Raw genomic sequence first — 20,771 nt, 5'->3', positions numbered from 1 at the left:
ACCTCTTGCTGCCCCCTGAGCCACGTTACTCCATCCTCTGGGACGTGAATAGGGTACTGAATTTGGTTTTATCATGGCAACCGAACAGATTTCTTTCTCGGAAGGAACTTTCTGCCAAGTTGGCGATGTTGTTGTGCCTGGTGTCTTGCAGGAGAGTATCTGATGTTCGAGCCCTTGACATCACGGTCAGAGTGTTCTCCCCGGATGGGGCGTCTTTCACCGTGAGCAGGGGGACCAAGACCCTCACGCGGGTCATCTCATACCCTGCTTTTTCGGATTCCCCAAAACTGTGGGTTGTGCAGTGCCTCCGTGCTTATGAAGATATGACTGATGATTCTCGCCCTCTGGGCGAACGACAACTACTCATTGTCCTACGGAAACCGTACAAGGCTGTTTCGTCCCCAACCATAGCCAGATGGGTGCGTTGGGTGATGCAGGAGGCGGGGATTGACACTAAACAATTTGGAGCTCATTCGGCCAGAGGTGCTATGGCTTCCAAAGCTTTTGCCCTTGGAGGCTAGCTTAGAGGATCTGATGAGGGCGGCCGATTGGTCCTCAGATTCCACTTTCAAGAGGTTTTACTTTAAGCCAGTGTTAGAAGTAGCTCGGCTGGTTGTCGACAAGCTTTGAACTGGCATAATCCAAAGCCTCCGGTCCTGACATAGAATGAGAATTTGCCTAGCCTTAGTGCTGGTAAGTTCCAATTCTATTAAGGACTTGTAGGCGAGGATTATCCCCCCCAATGACTTCCGAGAAGTGGACCCTCTCGGTACGGAATGTAAGTAATTCGTTCATGATGTTTATTGCCATGTTTACTGTTGCTCTGCTCAGGCTTGTACTTCCATGAACTGCGAGATATACTGCAGAGTCGACCGGATTTTGACAGTATGTTTTTTTGCAGGGAATGATGGTCCCAAGCAAGATGCGTAATATGGTCGGAACTTTGGCTTCGCTTGAAGAAAGAGGAAGAGGAAGCAGCAGCGGAGTATGATGGGTGCTGCCGGAGTGCGAAGACTAAAGAAGGACTGATGTTTGATTTCTTCTGTGTCCCAAATGTTCATGGGAAAAGTAGTTTTTTGCGTGTTTTTTCTTGCTGCTGTGAAAAATAAAGTGAAGGAAGAAGGCATAATCCTAGCCTCCGAGTCCTTAATAGATTTGGAACTTACCAGCACTAAGGCTAGGCAAATTCTCATTCTCCAGACAAAGCTGTCTGAGGAACCAGAGTATTCTGTATTAACCACTCAATACACTGAGTGCAAAACAATCAGCTCCTTCTACTGTAGTGTTGAATTTGTAGTGATACAGATTTTCTCCTGCCATCCCAGCACAAATTTATAGAGCAAATTTAAACAGGGTTTGAATAATTAGAAAGTCACAATGTAACTCTTCTTTCACTTCTACCTCCAATCTGAAGTCTTCTTGTAAGTTCTAATGCTGGATATGTGCTGGAGGACACATGCAAAGACTCCAATAAAGAAGATATGCCTGGTCAGAGCTGCATCTTTTGCGCTCAAGTTTCCTATTCATGTTGCTATACTTCTGTTAAGGAAAGAAAATGCTTACTCTGCTAATCCTCAGTAGCCCTCTCCCCAAGCAGAAAACCACAAGTCACAGAACATTTGAGAATCATGTCAGTCACAGGCGTTTTCGAGCATAGCTTTCTAAAAGCTCATGCTGAGCTTCCTGTACATGTTGCTGAAGGAGCTTGCAGCTCCGTGAGATTGGTCTTGCAGAGGTAATGGTCCCTAGATTTGTGGAATTATTTAAAAGTATTGATGGAACAATTTAAAGGTCCAAGTCAGCATGTTTTTCACCAATCCTCTCAGGGCTGACTCCACAGGGTGCTTTCGCTGGATGAAATCTTTATTTAGAATGTAGCGACCCTGACCAGAGCAAAGCTTGTTAGTGTCCACAGGAATTTCTGCATTTTGCACCAATGCTCTGCTCAGTTAGGGATGGGTGTCCCAATGGAGGCAAGAATCCAAAAGCTGCTTCCCCTGCTCACAACACACGGTAAGTTCACATCTCAGGACAAGCCTCTTCATTTCAGACCTCACAGGTCATCCCACCTGTCTGCCTTCCACTTACTGTTTTTTTTATCAAGGGTGGAATGCTGCTGGCAGAAAGGTAGTGTTAAAATGCTGGGGTGGGAATTCCATTCACCAGTCTATCAGTTAAATTCAAGAAGACCTTATTCATCCCCCTACACAAAGTTCACAGTGTATGCTGTTCAGCTTGAAACTATGGTGGTAGAGTTGGCTGCATTGGGGATTGTGGTGTTGGTGGTGGAGACTGTGGTGGGGACGGCTGTGTTGTCACTGCTATTGCTGCAGAAAAAGGGAGTTTTGAAGCAATGGGGGAGGGACAAGTTGATATGACACCCGGTAGCTCTGTGTATGGCCGGTTATAAAAGAAGAAAGGGCACTGCTGGATGAAGAGCTCTATGATTGTCTGGTAGGTACGTGTAGCCGTTAGGGCATCCATGGTGGTGAAGTCCGGTCGCATGAGGGTAGGCCAGAAACATATGGACAGATTTTCACTTGTCATCAGGTTCACCTTGTTATGTTGACTGACCCTGAAAAACACAAGCAAGCACATCAAAAGGCATAAAAAATATTGTCCAAATCAACCATGAAAAAAAAACATTTTCAGACCCCCAACCAATTTGCTATATCTGAACGTGCACACCACAGGGACACAAAAATTTGGACAGAGGCAAGTCCCTAACTATGGAAGAGACAGGAAAACCGAACAGAAACCAGATTTATAAACACACTCAGTCAAAGATTCTTTATTTCGATTAATTAAAATCATAAAAGAGCAATAGAAACACATACATCCTAAAAACAGATAAAAATATATTAAAAATTAATATGCGTTTGATTATTCCAAGTTCAGCAACACCCTATTTACAATACAAAAATACATCATATGCTATATACAGTATAATTATTTAACCAACAAATTTCCTATAAACACACTCAATACAGAGCCTCAAGCACATAGGAAAATACCCTTCAAAATCTGCCACATTTATCAATGTTCCCAACTTAGATGTACAAAAAGGTTCCTTAGCTGCAACTATTTAATACAAACATTATCAACTTTGATAAAGCCACGATCTACGAATACTTTCATAGGGACAGGGCTTAGCCTCTGAAATTGTGTGCAAGCTTCTGGATTCCCGCTGCTCTTTTTGCAATCTGTCAGATCCAGTGAATCTTCCCACCAACCGTCATGTGGTCAAATTTGAGACCCATATAGAAATGCTACCATTTTAAATGCTCATGTATTTTAGTTGCCTTCTTTTCTTAAAGAACGAGTTACTTACCTTCGGTAACAATGTATCTGGTAGAGACGTAGTCTAGCCGCAGATTCCTTAACTTAGAATATCCCCAGGTGTCACACTGGATCCAGAAAACTTTCCGCAGCAGCACCTCTGCGCGCCTGGGGGTGCCGCCGCACAACTCTGCGCTGACATCGTCCACACACATGACGTAAGCGGAGCCATATATGCCCCTCCCGGAGCGCTGACGTCAGTTTTTTTCGGAGTAACTTTTCTGCGTCACAACGCGGAGCCACCACCAAAAACTGTGAGAATATGGGAACAGTGTGCAAAAAGGATGAAAACGAAATTGAAGGTCAAAAACAGCACCATAAAAGACAGTGCCAGGCACTGGATGATGAAAAGTAGAAAAAAGGAAGAGCAGAGCACCGCTCTGAAAAACAACCCTACAAGTGAAGGCCAAATCACCTATAGAGGGAGAGGAGGATGTGAAAAAACAGTCTGGCAGACGACAAAGTTCACGTCCATAATGTATAACCGCGAAGGACAACAAGTCAGGAACACAGGGTTAAGGATAACACCCCATAAGATGTCACAAGAGAGGCGCAGTAACCCCAATAAGAGACCCATAGAATGTGGCAGAGCCAATAGACTTGAACCAATGGGTCACCAGGGTGGTAAAAGACAAGGCGAAGGGGAAGGGGAGAGCGGGGTGGGGCGGAAAAACATTAAAGATTTCACACCACACCACTTAGGCCGAGGGCTGGAAAGATCACATGACATATGAGCATACAGCCCAATCCCGAGAATGGGCTGAGTAGCAATGAAAATAGATGAAGCATTCTGTGTCGAAATGATAAGAAATGTCACCCTGCCGAAGGGCAAGCCACCTAGAGGGGTGAGTATAGAAAGCCCATCCTGAAAAGGTCCTCACAGAATGGGGAGGATGGGCAGGCATTAAGGAATCTGCGGATAGACTATGTCTCTACCAGGTACATCGTTACCGAAGGTAAGTAACTTGTTCATCTGATAGAGACGTCTAGCCGCAGATTCCTTAACTTAGAATAGATACTAAAGCCATACCCGGAGAGGAGGCGGGTCTGATACTGAACCCCACTAAGTTCCAAAGAGAACTTAGCCATCAATAATGTGACAAAAAAAGTGCCGTCAAGTATGTGTTGAAGCACAGAGGGGGGAGTAATGTCAGCGCAGCTAACTTCTAGACCATGAAGCTCTTAAGAGAGCGGAGAACAATGAAAGGCAAAGTACCACAAGCCGACAAGAACAGCACAAAACCCTTTTTGTGTATATCGGGTTGAGAGAGGGAAAGCCCAGAGCCAGAATGCGCGTACTGGAGCAAGAGTTCACAACTTTGAAGGGGAAGATGAACCAAGCCTAGGGCCTGAGGGATCCGCAGGATCCAAGGTGTCAATAGAAAGCAAAAGGCGATTTCCGGCAAACAGGCAAAACAGTGGAAAAAACACTGTTGAACATGCACCTGCAAGATACATGGTGCAAGTGCCGGTAAGGGACAAGAAAAGGCATACTAGATATGCTGGAGTTAAAAGGAATCTCATGACACCGCCAGAAGTGGTACTGGACCTAGGGTTTGAAAGATCAACCAAATGCAATGCATCGCTGGAAGCTAAACCCAGAGGGATGGCAACCGTTATGACAGATAGTGCATCCCAGTATGTAGAATAGTGAAAAAAACACTGTTCAGGCTTCAGCAACTAGACGCATATGACAACACTGGCAGGCGACCAATCAATGGCCAGAAGGCCGGTGGTAAAGGAAGACCCGCCAAGACATAGGCGGTCTGTTACAACCGGCAAAAGGCCAAAGGCACACAGCCTAGCGTCAAAGTAGGAGCGTCACTGTAAGATATCTAAGCATACCAGAATGCATCTAAGCACATCGTGTGGACGTTGGAACCACACGAAGAAAAGAAAAGACCTTCTGCAGGGCAACAGTAGCAGCTCAGATGCGCACGACATGAAGAGGGCAACAGCCCAAAAGAGACACCAGGCAGCCGGGCACCACATAGCGGTGGTGGCACAAGCCAACCGGGTCAGTGACCACAGACACCGCATGAAGGAAAGAACCCGCATGCAACCTCTGTGCAAGACAGAGCAGATTCAGAAGAGAAGGAAAAACTAGATAAGGTAATAAGCAACTTCCGCCCCTCGCCCGGGTGGTACCACTGCCCCCTGCAAGCTAGGTGGGAGAGAACCAAGTGCCCTAGACCACAAGAAGCAAGTACTCGAAGAAATACGCCCCATGAAAGATCCCAGTAAGATTCAGGAAGAAGTGTCGAAACACCTGTGCGGGGCAGGAGGGAATGTCGAAAAAAACACTGTATGAGAAGCAGTAAGAAAAAGAGGCCACATACAGCAGAGATATAAATGCTAATCTTGTACCTTGGAGGACGAGCTCAATAACGACTACGTGCCCAAGTCAGTACTAATAGCACTAAGCATTGCTTCACAGTGGCGGCGAAGGTGTGAGCCATAAAGCAAGGATAGAAGCACTACAGACAAGCAGGACCAAAGGCACCCTAAATGCGAAAGAGCGATGCTAACAATAGGATCGCAGGAGAAAAGACAGAGGTACTCCCCGACGAATGTCCGCGAGGAATACTTCATAGGAGCTCACTAAGGCAAAGGCAGTCGCCTAGTACCAGCATATACCCCACATAGGTTAAGTGTCAACCCCGGGTAAGGGGATCCTCTTGGGCAAAACACAGTCAGAGGACTGAAAAGAAGACCAAACCAGCCATACGGCTGAACTTTTAACAAATGAGAGAAGACCTAACAGCCTGAGACATCAACCGTGGAACCTACTATACACGTGCGTTATAGAGGTGTAGTGAAATATGGCAGAGATTTGTGCAAAAGTTATGGCAACCCGGACAACAGCCGGGAGACTGCTGAATCCGCATGGCGGTCAAAAAGGTCCACACCATTAAACAGTAGACCTCTGAGGGCATCTTGAACATTATCCGGGAAACAACTGTCACACAGCCATGCATGGCGCTGCAAAGCCACAGACCGAGCAAGAGATCGCTCCACAGAGTCAGTAGCATTAAGGGAAGAACGGAGCGAAAATTGCGCTATTCCCCTACCATCAAGCAGAAGCCCAAGCAGCGGAGACCGTGGCTCCTCTGGAACAGAAGGGAGAAGGTTCTTGACCAAGTCCCAGAGGGTCGAGGATGCACGCACGTACACACACCAGTATTTAAAGCGCGGATACTAGCACGGGTAGAAGCAAAAAGCTGGCGAGCACACGAGTCCAGCCACCTAGACTCTCTAGTGGGAGGCAATAATGGCAATGCAGATGTAGACTGTAAGGCAAAGGCTGCCTGAACCACAAGTCCCTGAGCCGTAGGGTGAGTGGACAGGAAGAGTGGATCACCCGGAGTATGATGGTGCCTATGAGCAATAGCCCGATCAATAGGGTCACCAGAAGAGGGGCTTGCCCATGTACAACGCAAAATGTCAAATAAAGAGCCGTAAATGGCAGCAAAGGGTCCCCATTTATACGCTCCATATGGAGCAAATCTAGTAAAGGACCTGAAAGCAGAGGGACCACAGGAGGTTGAAAACGAAGAATAGCAGCCGCCCAGTGAATGGCACGTGCGTAAGCAGCACCAGCTGAAGTTATCCGGTTAGGCGAAAATAAAACGTCTGTAGGAGACGGTTGGAGACGAAGCCGTCCACTCAACAACAAAAGTGGAGAAGCCGGAGACTGACCCGAAGGCCAGGCAACACAAGGCACTTGCATCATGGGCCCTTGACCCGGACGACTGGGAAGACCCACTGGGCCGTGTCCCGTCAGCGGCGTCTCGTCTCCGGAACCGGAGTCGATGCACACAGCCGGCGCAGAGGAAGAATCCACCGGCGAGGACCCGACATGAGTGACCTCCACCTGTTTGGGACCCGAAGGCGCTCCAGGGTCAGGTGGGGACCCAAAGTACGACTGGAGTGCCATAGAATACGCTTCCATTTGGGCACGCATCGCTCCAACACCCGGAAAGGTTGGGTATGGAGAAAACGACTGCCGGGCACCCTTACCTGGCATAGCGTGAAAGGAGCGGGCGCCGGCAGTACGCGAATGGGAGGAAGACCTCCGTGCTTGCCGTTTGGGCTTACCTGCCTTCGAGCGACATTTGCAGGAACGACTTCTGGAACAAGCCTAATCCGGAGGGGGAGAGCGGCGCCGCAAAAGTGCTGGACCGGACAGCCGTGCGGCCAGCAGTTTCATACGGCGCTCTCTCAGGGACTTTGGCTTCATTCTCTGACAGGCGTCGCACTCTTTGGAGTCGTGGTGCACGCTGAGGCACCACATACAGATGAGGTCCGGGTCAGTGCCATACATCTGACGCACACAGGCTTCACAAGCTTTAAAACCCAAAGGCATTGCACACTCTCCGGCGACACCAAAGGCATCGAAAAGGCCTAAAAACAAGGCCAAGGAACAGCTGGTTTTCCAGGATCCGCGTTGGGATGCGGAAAAGGGAAAAACGGACATCAGCGTGCCAGGAGGGGCATATATGGCTCCGCTGACGTCATGTCCGTGAACGACGTCAGGGCGGAGTCGTGTTGTACGCCCCCCGGTGCGCAGAGGTGCTGCTGCAGAAAGTTTTCCGGATCCAGTCTGATGCCTTGGGATATTCTAAGTTAAGGAATCTGTGGCTAGACGTCTCTATCAGATCATGAACACATTTGCATGTGCAGGATAATATTGTCTGAAACCGCATTGCTTATATTTCCACTTCAGAGGCATATTACTACAATACCACGAACATTCTGTACAAGGGCTACGGTCACCTAGCAAAATGTTGGTTATGGTCTATTTAGCGACAGAGCTATCACAATACAATCAACAACAGCGCCTGACTGGGACTTCAGCATGGCAACATGGGTGAAGAGTATTTTATAAACGGCATTGCTGCCTTGTTTAGAGGAACATTTTGCTGGAACTGAGAGGTCACCCCATGCTGAAATTCCAGCCCAGCTGATTTCCATTTACCTCTAGTGAGGGATGCTGCCCAGCTCTCCATCAAGAAAGGCACCCTGATGACACCCACAGGTAACTGGGTGAGATAGATCACCCTACATCAATGGTCTTCAAACTTACACTGGCCCCACTGAGCAAAAATGTTTTGGAGTCAGGCCCCCCATAAACCTTGAAAGGGGTATAGTGAGACAAGAGTAGACACGTTATTAAACAGGGATAATTTTATAGTTTGTGTTGCAGAACAGTATCTCTGGACCAAGCTGAGCTTACTCTAGTTGTGAGGAGCTGTTACCATGTAGACTGAGCTGAGAGTCCTATGGCAGAGCTGAAAGAAGGAGCACCCTTTTTCGCATGTTTGCTTCACAGTGCCCTGCCCCAGCAACTTGTGCGTGAGATATTTGAGGGGCAGGAATATCCTTGCCCAGTGTCAAGATGATGGAGGAGAAAACATTGTAGGGGCGGGGTCGGCGGAGGGGGGGGGGTGAAGATTAGAAAAAGCAGAGGCAAGGTCTGGGTGCGGTGGTGTCGTGTTACAGTAGGATGGCTCAATGTGATGAACAAGAGGCATGTGAATGAAAGCAAAACGGTTTGGGGTTTGCTGTACTTGCCATTAAGTAAGATACTTTTTTGTCTGGTAGATATTGTCCTATTCTACAATTCGCTCGTCAGCGTTTTCAGAAAATAATTTTTCAAAAATCATATTAAACTGCAATTTCATATAACAGGAACACTTACAAGCCACTAAAAAATGGGTGTAACTGTTTAAGTTGAATGATGCATGTTTAATTCTAAAGATCTAAAAAAAAAAAAAACATTAACGTGTGAAAAAGAATACCATTTAACACATCCTTAGAAGCAGAGTTATCTTGACTGCCCCCACTTGTGTGTGTAAGCCTCAAGTTTCCTTTGAGGTTTTATCCTCAGCACTAGATTCTTGCAACAGCCCTATAGCCTGGGCCTGAATACCTATTTATTCTACGGGGCATTTAGTTCCTTACCCCGAGGGGGGGGTGGGGGGGGTTCCATGGAGGTCGGAGCCATAGCCTATGTCGCCAGTTCCCAGGTTTAAGGCAGTATACACAAAAGGAACAAAACAAGGAAGCTAGAATTTGGAAACAGACAGAAAGGTAGCAGGGGCTGTTTCAACATTTGACCCTGGCTGCTTTGAGAACCCAGTCTGGCCCTGGTTACCGAGTTTTCAGGGTTCCTAGAATGAGTTTTGTAAGAAAGTGGCTCTGTGCACACGGTACCTTACTTTGGTCCAGTATATACACGTTCTTACATTGGTGACAGCGGTGAATTTTAAAGAATATAATTGTATTTTCAAAGTTGACACTTAGAAACTATTCAGTGAAAACCAAGTAATGTTATCCTATGGGAGGAAATTCAAGTTACGGGCAAGTACAGTTTTAATTACTTTTTCGGTTCAGTGCTAGGCTGAAAAGTACAGCACTGGCTTCTCTCCTGATCCCAGGTGAGTAAATCGGAATTCGTTATTCGGCTGATTTTAAATGAATATTTTAAAGTTTCAAAACTCCACACTTAAAACAATTTCCAAGTGAAACCAGTTAATGTTAACCTATGGAAGGAAAATGAGTTATCAGCTTTTAGGTAAGTACTCGACTGGTAGAGTTAAGGTTCCAGGCATAGACTCAGGGGTCTACCAGGGTCGGAAAGGTACAGTTGTTGCACCCAAAGCAGCACAGGGGCAGCCGGGTGCAGAGAGAGTAGGCCCAATGCAATCTTATGGAGGGTAGGGGGCCTTCCGTTGGTGGCTGCAAGCAAGCTGTGGGAGCTGAGCTCCTGGTCACTTACACAGGGCAAGTGGGGAAGTAGTGTAGAATAGTTGCTGCACTTCCAGCGGCACTGGGGCGGCTGGGTGCAGGGTGCTTTTGAGCCATCGGGCGCTCAATGTTAATCAACGAGAGAGTTAAAAAGTGAACAAAGGCTGCAGACTCTGGGTCGGAGATTCTTCAGGTGCGACCACCACTTCGAGAGGTAAGTTGGGATCTTGGAGAAGAGGTAGGTATCCCAAAGGAAGGTACAGGGGTGTCTTTTGGTGTCGGGAAATCTTACCCACAGCTGGTCGCGGTTAGATGGGTCCGTAGTGCTGAGGCTGCAGGCGTCGTCTGGTTCGTCGAGGAGGGTCTTTGGGCACTGGACTCCGGATCAGTCACAGTGGGGGCGTCCTTGTGGTCTTGGTTCACTCAGGCACAGGCCTGGCTCGGCGGGTGCAGAGTGGGCTGGATTTGTGGTTCCTGGCTGGCACCACGGGTATTGCTGTTTGAGCAGAACCACTGCTCGTGGGAGTCCCAGTCTTTTTAGAGGTTCAAGGCAAGCAGGTCCTCCAGGGTTTTCGAGGTTGCTGTCCGCAGGAGACGCCGGGGTTTCGCAGGAGCAGGTTCAAGGATCAACTGGCCTGTAGGGTCCTGGGGCCAAGTCAGTTTGTGTCGTCCTCTTATTAGCAGCTGCACAGCAGGTCTTCTGGTTTCTTGTTCTTGTTGCAATCGGAATTTGAGGAAGGAAGGTTCAGGGTGCCCTTAAATACTAAATTTAGGGGCGTTACAGGTAGGGCTAGGGCAGGGACCAATGGGTCCCTGTCCTGGGGCGAGTACATCCCCTAGCCTGCTCCTATCCTGTGGGAGGGGGGCAGGAGCCTATCACTGATTGGGCAGGGCTCCCCATCCTCAAGATGACCGGAGCCCAGAGTTGTGCGTCACCCCGCCTCTCCCACCTGAGGGGTGGAGTTGGCATAGGCCGGCACACCAAGTTTCCTCACTTAGGGTTTCCTGCCGTTCTTCCCGCCAGAGTGCGGGTCAGAACCGGTGGGGGCCAGTTGCTGAGGATGTGCCTTGTTTCAGGCCCCCCGAGCGCGGCCTGCTCTCGACCCAGGGGTCCAGAAACATGTCTGGTGGTTGCAGCCTCGGTAGCCACACAGTCAGGACATTGCAAGTTGGTTAGGTTTCAGGGGGCATCTCTAAGATGCCCTCTGTCTTGCATTTTACATTAAATCCCACACTGGCATCAGTGCGGGTTTAATGTGCTGAGAAGTTTGATATCAAACTTCTCAGTCGTCAGTGAAGCCATCATGGTGCTGTGGAATTCGTGATGACAACCTCCCAGCACCATATACTCTTAATGGCAGCACTGCACTTACAGTGCCCAGGAATGGCCCTGGGTACTGTAGGGGCACAGGGCTCATGCATCTGTGCCCACACCACTGGCATAGTGCACCCAGCTAGAGGGGTGACTGATGGATGCCAGGGCAGTGTGTTTGTGGGCATGGCACACAGGGATGTGTGCCATGTCGATTTTGTTTAGTTCTGCCCCAAGACACTCAAAGGAAGTGTGTGTGTGTCAGGGTACAGGGCCCCTAAGGGTGTCACAATTAAGTGCTGCAGCCCTTAAGGGTCTTCTCTGGTCACAATGCCCTGGGTACCATTTAACAGGTGGCATGTGGGCAGAGATGCCAATTGGGTTTTAGTTTAAACACAGTTTTAGGGAAGGAGCACAGGCCCGGGGCACCTGATTGGCATGAGCCCAGGGCACACTCAGTCAAAGCACGTCAGCAATTCAGCAAAAAGTGGGGGATACCATGCAAGAAAGATGGCACTTTCTCACAGGTTTACGTCTAAAAAAAGCATTTGCTGTAGAAGACGAACCATCTTTAAAAATAAGGCCACAAAACATAAAACGAGGAGAATAGGATATAAAATGTTGTGAAAAAACTGCTAGCTTCTTTCTTGTGGGACTCGTGCACTGCTGTGGGTGTGAAGCTGCGCCCACCTTAACAAGACTCCACGCCACACAGTTTGAAAACCACTGCCCTACAGGGATTTGGCAGATTTTGTCAGGACCGGAGGCTCAGATTATACTCAACTCTTCCTCAATTTATTGCTCAGCAGCCTTAGGAAAACATGTAACATAAGACTACAAATCCCAGGAGTCTTTGTATAATTCAGAAGATAACCATAGAAGCAGTCCCATATAAACAACAAAGGAACAGCACTTCCGATTTCTTAGCTGCTCAGCAGCCAGATAAGTACCTTTCCTTGATCTTGTTTATTCCTTTGGGGAAACTGTAATGCTTCAAGTGTGGTTTGCTTTCTTGTATAATTCGTCATTTGCCACACGGCGAGCATCTTTGTCAGCTGATGCCGACTTTGTGACTGGAGAGCTCTCCAGGGGGTTGTTGCCATGACGACGAGCGTGTCAGACGCTCAGCATCTTGCTCTTAGTTAAGCTATTTGATTGTGTTCGTGTTTAAGTGACAGACGCTTTGATCATGCTTGAGTTTGACGACCACTCGAGTCTAGTGGCGGGGCTTTCCCCTGCGGTGCTGCTTACCGAGCACATCTTAGTGCACAGACTGCCTCGATAGAGAGCGCGGTACATGCACACAAGTAGGAGGTGTGAGGGTGACATTCGCCTCTGCATTCTTGGCGTTCCTCCGCTCCCGTCGGACGGCGCGTAAGACAGTTTCCTTTCAGAAGTGGGCTGTCAGTTCCCGCCCCCCCCCCCTCCCTCCCCCAAGAGGATTCCTGCCCTCAAGGAGGGGAAGATGACGGTACCGGGGAAGACATGGATATCCCAGACGGGGACTCAGACGAAGAGCCTGGTCCAAGCAGACCCTGGCAGCCGGAAGGAGGCGCCATAAAGGCCCGGCTGGATGCACCTCAAACCCTGGACTCGGCAGATATCGTGGCTATGCTTAACCCGGAAGGCATATATCATCCCGCTCTGCTGACTGGGTACTGACACCCATCGTGGCGTTCTATGTGGCATCGGAAGTCGATGGCCCAGGACATCTGTGGCCGCCTAGGGCAGAATGTCCCCGGCCATCCCTGCGGATAAAGTGGCGAGTACCCCAGAGATTGACGCCAGAATGACCACCTTTATCAGCAAGTTCATCAAAGATCGTAAGAAGGGTCTCGACCGTTCCTGGTGGTCCTGCCAAGACAAGGTCTTGGATGTGCTGGGGCCACTTTCTAAGATATTAGACGTGGCAGAGGATGCCAAAGATGCAGGCCACTTGATAGATCCAGTGATCCTCTCGCGAATTGAACATCATCAACAGAGCGTAGACGCTCTCTATTGATCAAAATTGAGCCCAGACATGGCAAGCTGGCCTCTACGGAGGCCGGACCCGTGAAAAACCGAGGTCTCTTTGGAGACCCGTTTATTAAAGAATTGTCTCGCTTTGTTATCACCTTTTACTCCCTGGACAAGACACAACAGTCAATAAAGAAAGTGTTCAGCCAGCACATTTTTGGGGGGCCGGGAGAGGTAGGGGGCGCTCCTCCGTCCGTCTTTCTAACTCTAACCCCCACAAGCTCCACACCAACCGATGCATGCAATGGCAGGACTAATTGAAATTCGGAGGGTTTTATCCCTCGAGAAGCCGCGTCAGAGGGAGTGAGGGAAGAGGCAACCACAGAGGAGCCAACAATGCACCTGGTGGACCCACCGGTAAGGACTACCCCTTTTTTACTACCAGAGGTGAGGGAAGATTGCAGTGGTTCCGACACAAGTCGGCAGCAATTACAGGGGATGCTTGTGTTTTGCAAACTGTGATGGGCTTCCATATCGAGTTCCATAGGACTCCCCATCAACTCTCTTGTCAGAGACCTCTTGTTGTCTAACACGAGAGTGAGCAGGTAGTAGACACGGCAATACAAGATCTTCTAAGCAAAGGGGCCATTGTGCGCACAACCCTGCATACCGAAGGTTTCCTGAGCAATTTATTCCTTGTCAACAAGAAGGACAAGGGGTTCAGGCCGGTGATCAACCTCAGAGACTTCAACCAATGGGTGGTGTATCGCCACTTCAAAATGGAAGGCATTCACCTTCCCAGAGATGTGTTGCTGCCAAACGATTGGTTGGTTCGTATCAACCTAAAAGACACCTACCTTACGGTCCCAATGGGGCGAGCTCATATAGGAGTTCGCTTGTCTGCCGTTCGGGCTGTCGTTCGCTCCTTGGTGAAGCACCACTATGGAATGGCTCCGGGCTCGAGGCGTGCGCCTCATAGCATACCTGGACGACATTCTTTTGATGCACCAGGTGGAACTCACCTTGCTCTCTCAGCTCCAACTGATTCAGAACCTTCTAGAGAATCTGGGTTTCATCCTGAATGACCAGAAATCGGTTTATGTGCAACAAATGACCTTCTTAGGCTTCAAGGTCGACACGGTACAGCAGTGCCTCAGACTGCCCCAGCAGCAGATGCGCCAGATTCGCTGGGAACTGAGGCATACCCTGGCGAAAGAACTTCTCGATACGCCGCTTAGCTCGGATTGTCAGTCTGTTATCTTTGATATAGGCGATCTTTCCGGGGTCTTTGCATTACCGGGCTCTACAGCATATAAAGACGCACACTTGCATCATGGCTACACGTACACACGAGATATCCCTTTCGCAGGAAGCAAGTACAAGCTTCATTGCTGGCTCGAGCATATACAGGCCTGGAATGGAAGGGCCATTTTCGGATCTGCCCCAGATCTGGGGATTGAATCAGATGCCAGTCGACAGGGTTGGGGCGCCCTCTGTGGAAGACGTTACTACATGTGGGTATTGGTCCGATCATGAGCAATCACTACACAGCAACTGCTTAGAGCTTGTGGCCAGATCCTTTGCAATTCGAAGTCTGTCGGCCGACAAGATCTCCTGCACCATCATATTGAAAATGTAGTGATATATCAACTGGTTAGGAGGCACAGGGTCCAGGCTTCTGGCAGATTTGGCCAAGGAATTCTGGAGTTACTGCCTGACACACAAATGATCGGTCACATTGGAGTACGTTCCAGGATCACTAAATCGGATGGCGGACTGGCACTCCAGAATTCTACAGGATTACAGTGCCTGGGTGCTGTATCCGGCTATCTTTCAGAGCCAGATGACTCAATGGGGTCCATGTCAAGTGGACCTTTTCACGTCATGACCCAATTGCCAGATTCCCCGATTTTTCAGCTGGCGTCCGGACCCTCTGGCAGAGCCAACGGATGCCTTCCTGCAAGACTGGTGTCTGTTCCGGGATTATGCGTTTCCCCATCTGCCATGATACCCAGGCTCACAGCACTGGTCCAGAGGCAGACGTCATACCGGTGACACCACATTTGAAATCTCAAGTTCTGGAACCTTCTATGGATTTTCCAATCCAACTTCCCCTGACTTCTCTTCTGATGACGGACTCCGGGGCAACTAGCACCCTCTGATTCAGGAGGGCAGCCTCAACCTTATGGGTTGGAGGATTACAGGGGACGTTGGGAAGTTCAGGGACTTTCTGCAACAGCTTCCTCCCTTATCAGGAAGACATGGGCAGAATCTACAGTCAAGCAGTATAGGTCTTTTTGGAGAAAGTGGTCACACTGGTCTATGCGACTGGGTTGGGATACCATGGGGGCCGATGTAGTCCTTGTAGTCAACTACTTGTCGGAATTAGTAGACAAGGGTTTGGCCTATCGTTCAATTAACACAAGTAGGTCGACAATATCTGAAGGCCACATGCCCATTCAGGAGGTTCCTGAGAGAGAGTATCCTCTGGTATGTAGATTGCTGAGAGGCATACACCTGTCATTTTTGCCTCTCCCAAGGTATTCCTACTTGTGGAACGTTAATACAGTGCTACGTCTTCTGCAACTTTGGCAGGATAACTATTATTTTTCCCGTAAGGCGTTGACAGGTAAGCTAGCGAGGCTCCTTTGTCTTTTCTAATGTAAACAGGTATCGGATATCCGTGCCTTGGAGGTTACATCACTGGTGTTCACACCGGACGGGGTGTAGTTCACAGTTGCTCAACGTACAAAGTCTAACACTAGAGTGGTTCACTATCCAGCCTTCCCGGGTCACCCGAAGTAGTGTGTTGTACGTTGTCTCAGGACATACAAAATGATAACGGAAGAATAAAGGCCTCCAGGATTTCACAACTTTTTATCTTTCTCAAGAAACCTTTCAAAGCAGTGACAACCGCCACGGTTGCCCGCTGTGTGAGATGGGTGCTCCAGGAAGCTGCATTGATATAGGCCTTCGTGGCCCACTCAGCAAGGGGGGCCATGGCTTTGAAAGCCTTTGCCCTAGGGGGGTTGGGCCGGGGGCCACAGAGGACATCCTCATTGGTGCGAATCAGTCCTAGGACTCCACCTTTAAGGTCTTCTACTTTAAACCCATTTTGGGCATGGCTTCTCTGGTGGTCGACCAGCTTTGAACTAGCCTAATCTGAGCCTCCGATCCGGACATAGAATATAACATTTCCTAGCTACTGTGAGGGAAAGATTAAATTCTATTAAGGGCGAGTATTATCCCACCCAGTGGAATCGATATTCTTACCCTCCCTCGAAGTTGCAATCTACACGTTGTACGAGTTACTTACCTTCGGTAACGATGTATCTGGTAGAGAAGATTCTAGCAGCAGATTCCTTAACGTAGAATTATCCCCAGACGTGAGACTGGATCCGGACAACTTGTTTTGCCACAGCATCCCTGCGCGTCGGGGGGTACAGCAACACGTGACTTCGCCCTGACGTCATCCACGTTCGTGATGTCAGCGCGAATACCCAAGTTCCACCCCAGCATGCCTACGTCAGGTTTCTTCTGAGAACTTTTTCGTGCCACAACGCGGAGCCATCGCAAACAAAAACTTTGAGAATACTGGATCAGTGTGCGAAAAAAACAGCTAAACAGAAAGGGAAGAAACGAATGGTGAGGAACAGAACCATCCAGAATAGTGCCAGGCACTATGGCACCAAAAGTCATGGAAGGAAAGAACAGAGCACAGCTACTGCAAGCAATCCTGCAAACAAATATGACAGCCTCCCTGGGGGCAGAAAGCATGTGAAAAATTGCACAGCAGACGAAGAAGTCTGCAACCACAGCCCAGAACAGGAAGGGCATCAAGGCCAGAACGGAAGAGGAACAGTTTACCAACAGGGAGAGATCTCCTGAAAAGAGATAAGGGTTGAGATCCAGCCAAGAGACCTCAACCCCAAGGACTGCAGAGGAGTCATAAGTGCAATCAGTGAAAGGAAGAAGAGCAGGAGCAGACCCCACACTGGAGACCAGGGTACAGGGGCGCAGAAGCACCCATGAAATCATCAACCAATACCCAGAAGGGAAGAAATGTAACAACCAAGAAGACTAGCATCCCCCTAGGGAGCAGTAAGAAAAGGCGCTCACAGAAGACAACCACCCGGAGGAAGGCGAGTGCAGAAGACCAAAGAAGGGCCCTCGCAGAATGGGGAGGAAGGGCGGGTCGTGAAGGAATCTGGGGGTAGAATCGTCTCTACCAGATACAATCGTTACCAAAGGTAAGTAACTCGTACATCTGATAGAGACTACTAGGTGCAGATTCTTTAACGTAGAATAGATACCCTAGTCTTACCCAAGGGGAAGGAGGGGCTGCGAGAGGACCTCTCCAGCTCAGGCGAACACAAGACCCCAACAAGGTACAAATCACAGGGACAGGGAAAATTGCCCAGTCCTCCCTAACAGGGGATGAGTCACAGGGACAGGGGATAGAGCCCAGTCTCCCCCCACCCCCCCCCCCCCAAGCAGAAGAGAATCTCAACATCGTGGAAGAACACCGGCGCCACAGGGTATGTGTTATAACAAAAGAGGCAACCCAGCCCTCACCAAGCAGGAGAAAGCAAGGGCAATACGAAAGGAGGCCAGCAGTCAATGTACCAGGGACCACCACCGGAAGCCCCAGAGGTACAGGCAACGCAGAGGAGTACAGAGGAAGAAGAGCAACCCAGAGACTCCAAGGAGACGGGGTAGAAACTAAGACAAGAGCCCTCTACCGGGAACATACCCAGTGAAGAGGGCAGCCAAATCCATCACAGCTGGAAGTCAACAGAGCAAACAGAACAGCGCCTCAGCAATAAGGAAGGTGGGAGAAGAAAACAGTACCACAAGGCTCCCGCAAAACCAGAAGCAGGGGCGCCGGGCCCCACTCCAAGGACCCTGGCCATAGACTAGAAGAGCAGGCGAGCGCAGCTGGACGCTGACAAGTGCCACAAAACTAAACGTCCAGACCACATCGTCCAAGCGGGCGCAGCTGGGCACCAACAAGCAACCAGCCGGAAGATAAGAGGAGAAACAAGTAAAACGAACCAAGTCGTCAACACAGGAAAATAACCCCTCAGGAACACCAGGCCGAACGGCAGACAAAGGGCAAAAACACTGCAGCACAAGGCCGTAGTTGGCCAAGAAACCGCACCAGCGGCATACAGCGACACCAGGAAGGGCGAGGAACCCGCAAAGAGGAGTCAACACTTTCCCAGCGTAAGACAGGGCTATACAATAGCTACCAGTACCCCAAATAGGGAGGACACGTCCAAAGAAAGTATGGGTACCACTCTTAAGGAAGAAAAATCCTGCAAGAGAGAACAAAACTATAAACCTGTGGCAGAAACCACAGAAGGCTTAGAAATTAGCCAAAAGGTAATCCTAGTCAAAAAAGGGGGGGCCTGAACCAGCAGTCAACTGAAGAGGGGCCAACCAGAGGACACAGAGGGCACAGCAACCCACACAGGAAGTGCAACAGCCACTCCAAACACCAAACACCAGGAGCAAGTGGGATAACACCTCGCACCAAGTCCCGGAGGATCAACAAACCCACCTACTGAGGAGGAGGCGGTCGGAGCCCCGCAAGAAGACGCTGAATGGCAGAGTCCGCATGAGTGTTAAACAGAAGGACCCCATCAAAGGGCAGGTCAACCAGACGCTCCCTAATATTTTCAGGAAAAACAGCATCACGTAGCCACGCATGGCGACGGAGAGCCACAGACGTGGCCATAGCACGTCCGAGAGCATCGCAAACAACCAAAGCTGCACGAAGAATAAACGTGGCCAACTCCCTACCATCCAACACATGGCCCCGCAGATCAGCAGGGGCACCCTCATGGGAGACATGGGAAAGAAGGGAATCCACAGAGTCCCACAGGCTGGAAGTAGCCCTGGTCAACACACACAATGTGTTAAGCGCTCGCAAGGCAGCACTGGAAGAAGCCAAGACATTACACCCTCATGAATCTAACCACCAGGCCTCCCAAGACGGAGGAAACAATACCACAGGCAAGCACGGAAAGGCATTCCTCAGAAGAGCGCCTTGAGTAGAAGGGTGGATAGAAAGGCAGACGGTGTTGTGCGGAGTACCACGGTGGCGATGCAGGAGCGCCTGAGGCACCGGATCGCCTGTGGCAGGGCACCCCCAAGCCCCCATAAGAGAATAATGGAGTGATGCTTCAAAAGGAAGGAACAACTCCTGTCCACCAGAGCCCCCAAGTCAAGCTGTAGGAGGAAGCAGCCAGCCCCGGAATAGTGGGGATCCAATTAAGAATGGGGAACCCGTGGAGCTCCAGGGGAAGGTGGATAGGCCGGTAGAAAAGCCAGCCCCGAGCCACGGAAAGAAGGATTCGAGGATTTAGGCCGTGGGGACGACGAGAAGCCCTCCCTGGAAGATGCCAGCAAAAAAGCAACAACACGGCGCCCCGTCTCCGGGTAGGAAGACACCAACAGATGACAGACCTCCGGAGAGGAAGGAACCTTGGGAGACGAATCAAGAACCCGGTGCAGCTCCGTGGAGTCCGCCACCGGCGCCTGACCGACGTCGGTCGGCGCCGGAGTGGGCACTTGTGGCGCCGGGTCGACCTCCGCCACCATGTGCTCCCCAGGAGACCTGGGCGGGGTCGACGACGGTACGGTGAAGGAGCGGCGCACAAAAGAGGCGCCGGCTTGGCATCAGACGGGGCATCCGTCCGCGTCAAGGACCGAGAGGGACTCGGAAAAGCACCCCAGGTCCCAGCTTCCACCCATGACTCCACCGGAGCCTGGTAGGAAGGCTCCCAGCGCTGAAGCAGCGCTGGCTCGGTCTTAGTCGAGGCAGCGCCTGTGTAGAGGGCCGAGGGGGACTTCGGGGCAAGCCCAGAGTCCCGGCCATCTCCTGCGGCGCCACAGGGAGCCCCGTAGGGAGTTGCGGTGAGGCAGGGACGCCAGGTGCCGAAGAGGGAAGCCCCGAAGGACCACACCTCGACGACACCACCCTCCTACGATCTGAATCCGAAACCTTCGGCGCCGGAGCCGCCAGCGACTCTGCGGAAGTCCCCGCGCGAGGCATGGGATCCGCGGACATCTCAGGAAGCGGAAGAGGCCCCAATGAAGCCTGCAGAGCCACAGCGTAGACGGTCATTTGGGTCCTAGTCGCCACAAATGCCGGGAAACCGCGGGTGAGAAGGTGACAGGCGGGGGCACATGTCCAGAGGGGAGCCGGCGCCCACCGCTGAAGGAGGACAGGGCCTTGGAGACAAGCTAAAGGACCTACCAGCCAGCGAACCACACCCTTGGGGCCATGGCGAAGGACGATGTCGCAGACGAAACCGGCGGCTCCTTGCTTCAGAGGTAGGAGCCGGACGCTGGGATGACGCCGACCTGGACAAGCGCGACAACAGCAATTTAGGCTTAAGGTGCTGAC

General features: G+C 50.3%; 1 protein-coding gene across 1 annotated transcript in view; it reads right to left on the bottom strand.

Annotated features, from left to right (window-relative positions):
* Positions 1-2,107: 2,107 nt before the first annotated feature.
* Positions 2,108-20,771, bottom strand: part of ARHGAP35 (Rho GTPase activating protein 35) — a 538,348-nt gene continuing 519,684 nt past the window's right edge. Inside the window, exon 7 of the mRNA XM_078661000.1 lies at positions 2,108-2,575. Coding sequence (XP_078517126.1) covers positions 2,242-2,575 — 334 coding nt within the window. The 3' untranslated portion in view covers positions 2,108-2,241. The remainder of the gene's footprint in view (positions 2,576-20,771) is intronic.

Source organism: Lissotriton helveticus, chromosome 9 (assembly GCF_964261635.1).
Source record: "Lissotriton helveticus chromosome 9, aLisHel1.1, whole genome shotgun sequence".
Classification (NCBI taxonomy): Eukaryota; Metazoa; Chordata; class Amphibia; order Caudata; family Salamandridae; genus Lissotriton; species Lissotriton helveticus.
The sequence above is the reverse complement of the archived record's forward strand: the minus strand, read 5'-3'. Positions and strand labels throughout refer to the sequence as shown.